This window comes from Sinocyclocheilus anshuiensis, unplaced genomic scaffold, assembly GCF_001515605.1.
Source record: "Sinocyclocheilus anshuiensis isolate Anshui unplaced genomic scaffold, SAMN03320099.WGS_v1.1 scaffold1278, whole genome shotgun sequence".
NCBI lineage: Eukaryota > Metazoa > Chordata > Actinopteri > Cypriniformes > Cyprinidae > Sinocyclocheilus > Sinocyclocheilus anshuiensis.
Genome location: NW_015554153.1, coordinates 147,965 through 150,820, shown reverse-complemented (window position 1 = coordinate 150,820; position 2,856 = coordinate 147,965). Strand labels below are relative to the sequence as shown.

Below are 2,856 nucleotides of genomic sequence, written 5' to 3'. Positions count from 1 at the left end.
GCTGGACACCACTCTCTCGTGAACGTGCGTACGACAGTTAGCGGAAGTTAGAGATTACAAATCTCTAATCTTATAAAGTTGTAAATATGGATATTTTTCTTACACAAACGCATCGCGCCACTTCAGAGGCCTTTATTTACCCCCCCACCCCACTGAAGTGGGTGAGGTTTGGGGTATGTTAAAGAAGATGATTGGGAAAAGATGAATTACAATCCTTAGGAGTTAAAGAATTTTCATTAAGTAGTATCCTGAATGATGGTCCAAATGCAGGAAAACAAATAAGTGCAGTCATGAGATTTCTTAAGAATTGTGGAATAATGAACAGAATTTAAGATTTAGGTGAGTACATTCTCTTCACACTCCATCACAGTAGGTGGCGGTATGCACCTATGAAGTTGGTTCGCAACCCGCCATAAAACCAAAAGAAGAAGAAGAAGAAACTCAACACCGGAACACGAGAGCACCCAAACGGAAGCTGGAATCCATCATGGCGCCGGGAAAAAAGGTGGAGAGTTCGTTACCTCGCTGCTGAGCAAATGGAACGTTGGCTACACCACTAGAGAAGTTTACCAAAGTATGACAACTTCTGCCTCGGAAAGAGTCCACACGGTTTAATTTACCTCAGCACCGTGATGTCTAAAGACAAGGTAAAAAAATAAAATAAAAATACATTTGTATTTTCACAATGTTACGTTTACGGCGTAAGAACATAAAATCGGCGCGTTTGAAACTAGCGTTGAATTTGAAAATATTGAAACTAACATCAATTAGTCTTTAAAAATTATATATTGGATATCCCGACCCAAAAGTCTTTTAGCAATGAATCCATACCGTCTTCAAATGACGCCAAGCGGGGTTTGAAATGAACGCCCCCTAAAAATCAGCTGTGGTGGGTAACGCTGCCAAATCACTAGCCAATTGTTATTGAATTTGCCGGGTTATTTTTCGTAAATTATGTTCATTAATTAATCTCTTGGGGAAGTTCATGTAAGACAAATCTGCATTTAGCGCAAATAGGGTACTGAACTCGTGACTCATCATGATATATGAAATACAGGCTAATTGCGCAGCATCTGCGGCTGCGCAAATCTAGCTTACTTGAACATATGTGCAGGCCATTGGGGAGCACCGGGACATTCCCGGTGGGCCGATCGCCAAAGCGAGGGAGACCTCATGTTAGGCACTGTTTTTAAATTACTGCCCACGCGAAACTGCAAAAAGCAAATACTCCAAAAGTGTGAAGCGGCGCTACCCGGTGCATCCGCTAGCCGCGCGCAAAAGCAGAGCAGGATCAAAGAGTATAGAAGACCAAGAGGCGACATTTTGGGTAACATGTTACTGCAGCCACTAGGTGGCGATGGATGATCTAGATTAGAACATGATGCGTTGCTGTGTCTCTGTCATAATTAAATAATTAAACAATTTTGGAGAAAGTGGCTGTACGCGTGTGTGTGTGTTTTTTTGTTTACAGTCTTCCTTTAACAGACATTAATATAAAACACTGCAAAAACAGTGTACTGTCAAGCTGTTATATTCCTATTATATATTTATTGTCCAACATTCCTAATTTTTCTGTCATTAATTTAATTTCATATGTTGGTATTAATTCAGTGTTAATAATGCTAACACTTGAACTTAAAATATTTTCAACTGAAACTGACATGGTTTCTAGAGAGCAAAAGGTTTTGTGAAAAAAAGGGAAGACTTTAAAATAAAATAATAAATTAATGTGCGTTTTTTTTTAAACAAAGCAGTTGATATTTGCCATAGCGGCAGCTAGAAGCTAGTGGACTGCCGAGTCGCTTTCACCCCAAAATGGCGGAAGCGCAGGGCTGTTGCTGGGCGCCGCTGTTGCAATGGAAAGTTCTACTGAGTTTCGCCTCTTGGTCTTCTATACTCTTTGGCAGGATCCAGTGTTGCTAGATTAGATGGGCAATTTCCAGCCCAAAAGCTGACAAAAACCCGCCCACACCAACAAAAAACCGCCCAAAACTTTAACTGTCAAAATAATGTGATAGAATATAATGACGGCAAAATAATGTAACTATAACGTTAGATAAATTTCTTTCTTATGGATCAAATTGGGGCAAATACATTAAAGAGAATTACCAAATATGAAAGCAGACACTGTCAAACCGACAATCAAGAAATTAACCGATACCCTCGAAAAAACAAATGCATCATTTTCAATGTCAACAGACAGAATTTAAATGCAAAAAAGTGCCCAATATAAATGATCGGAAAAAGCAACGTAATTAGGTATTTCACACTTGTTTATGCACACACCAGGACAGTCAAAACTGTCATTAATTTATGCATACTTAGGGGCGATTCTAGGATTTTCATTTTAGGGGGGCTCAGCCCTCAATGAGGATATAATAAAAAATTTTAAAAAATTGTGAAATTATACTATTTATATATATTATTATAATATATATATATTAGGGCTGTGCGATTTGGGGGAAAATATCAAATTGCGATTTTTTTTTTTTTTTTGACAGATATTGCGATTGCGATTTGATTTGCGATTTTAAATTTGCAAAGTCAAGCTTCAGCTCAATATTGTCAATAATGTGCAGCACAGTATGAGTATCATTACCCTGCTGAAAAAAAACAATAGAAACCATCACAGAAATTCTTAGTTTCCATTAAACCATTACAAAATTCCTTTTTGTTTTGGGCATTATTCCAATAGGAATTACTGTTGTTCTATTGGTTGCCATCTGCCAGATTACATCCCACCAATAGAATCCATCAAATACTAGTAGACACCATTATAGTTTACATTAAAACCAATACAATTCCCATTATAACCCTGAAATCCATTACATTTTTTATTGTGTTTTGGGAGAGTTC

The 2,856-nt window shown here is 37.8% G+C and overlaps 1 protein-coding gene across 1 annotated transcript in view; it reads left to right on the top strand.

The window, feature by feature from the left end:
* The first annotated feature begins 497 nt into the window (after positions 1 to 497).
* The window catches only part of LOC107670715 (uncharacterized), a 17,416-nt gene continuing 15,057 nt past the window's right edge, over positions 498 to 2,856 (top strand). The window contains exon 1 of the mRNA XM_016463427.1: positions 498 to 647. Within this exon, the coding sequence (XP_016318913.1) occupies positions 633 to 647 (15 nt within the window). The 5' untranslated portion in view covers positions 498 to 632. The remainder of the gene's footprint in view (positions 648 to 2,856) is intronic.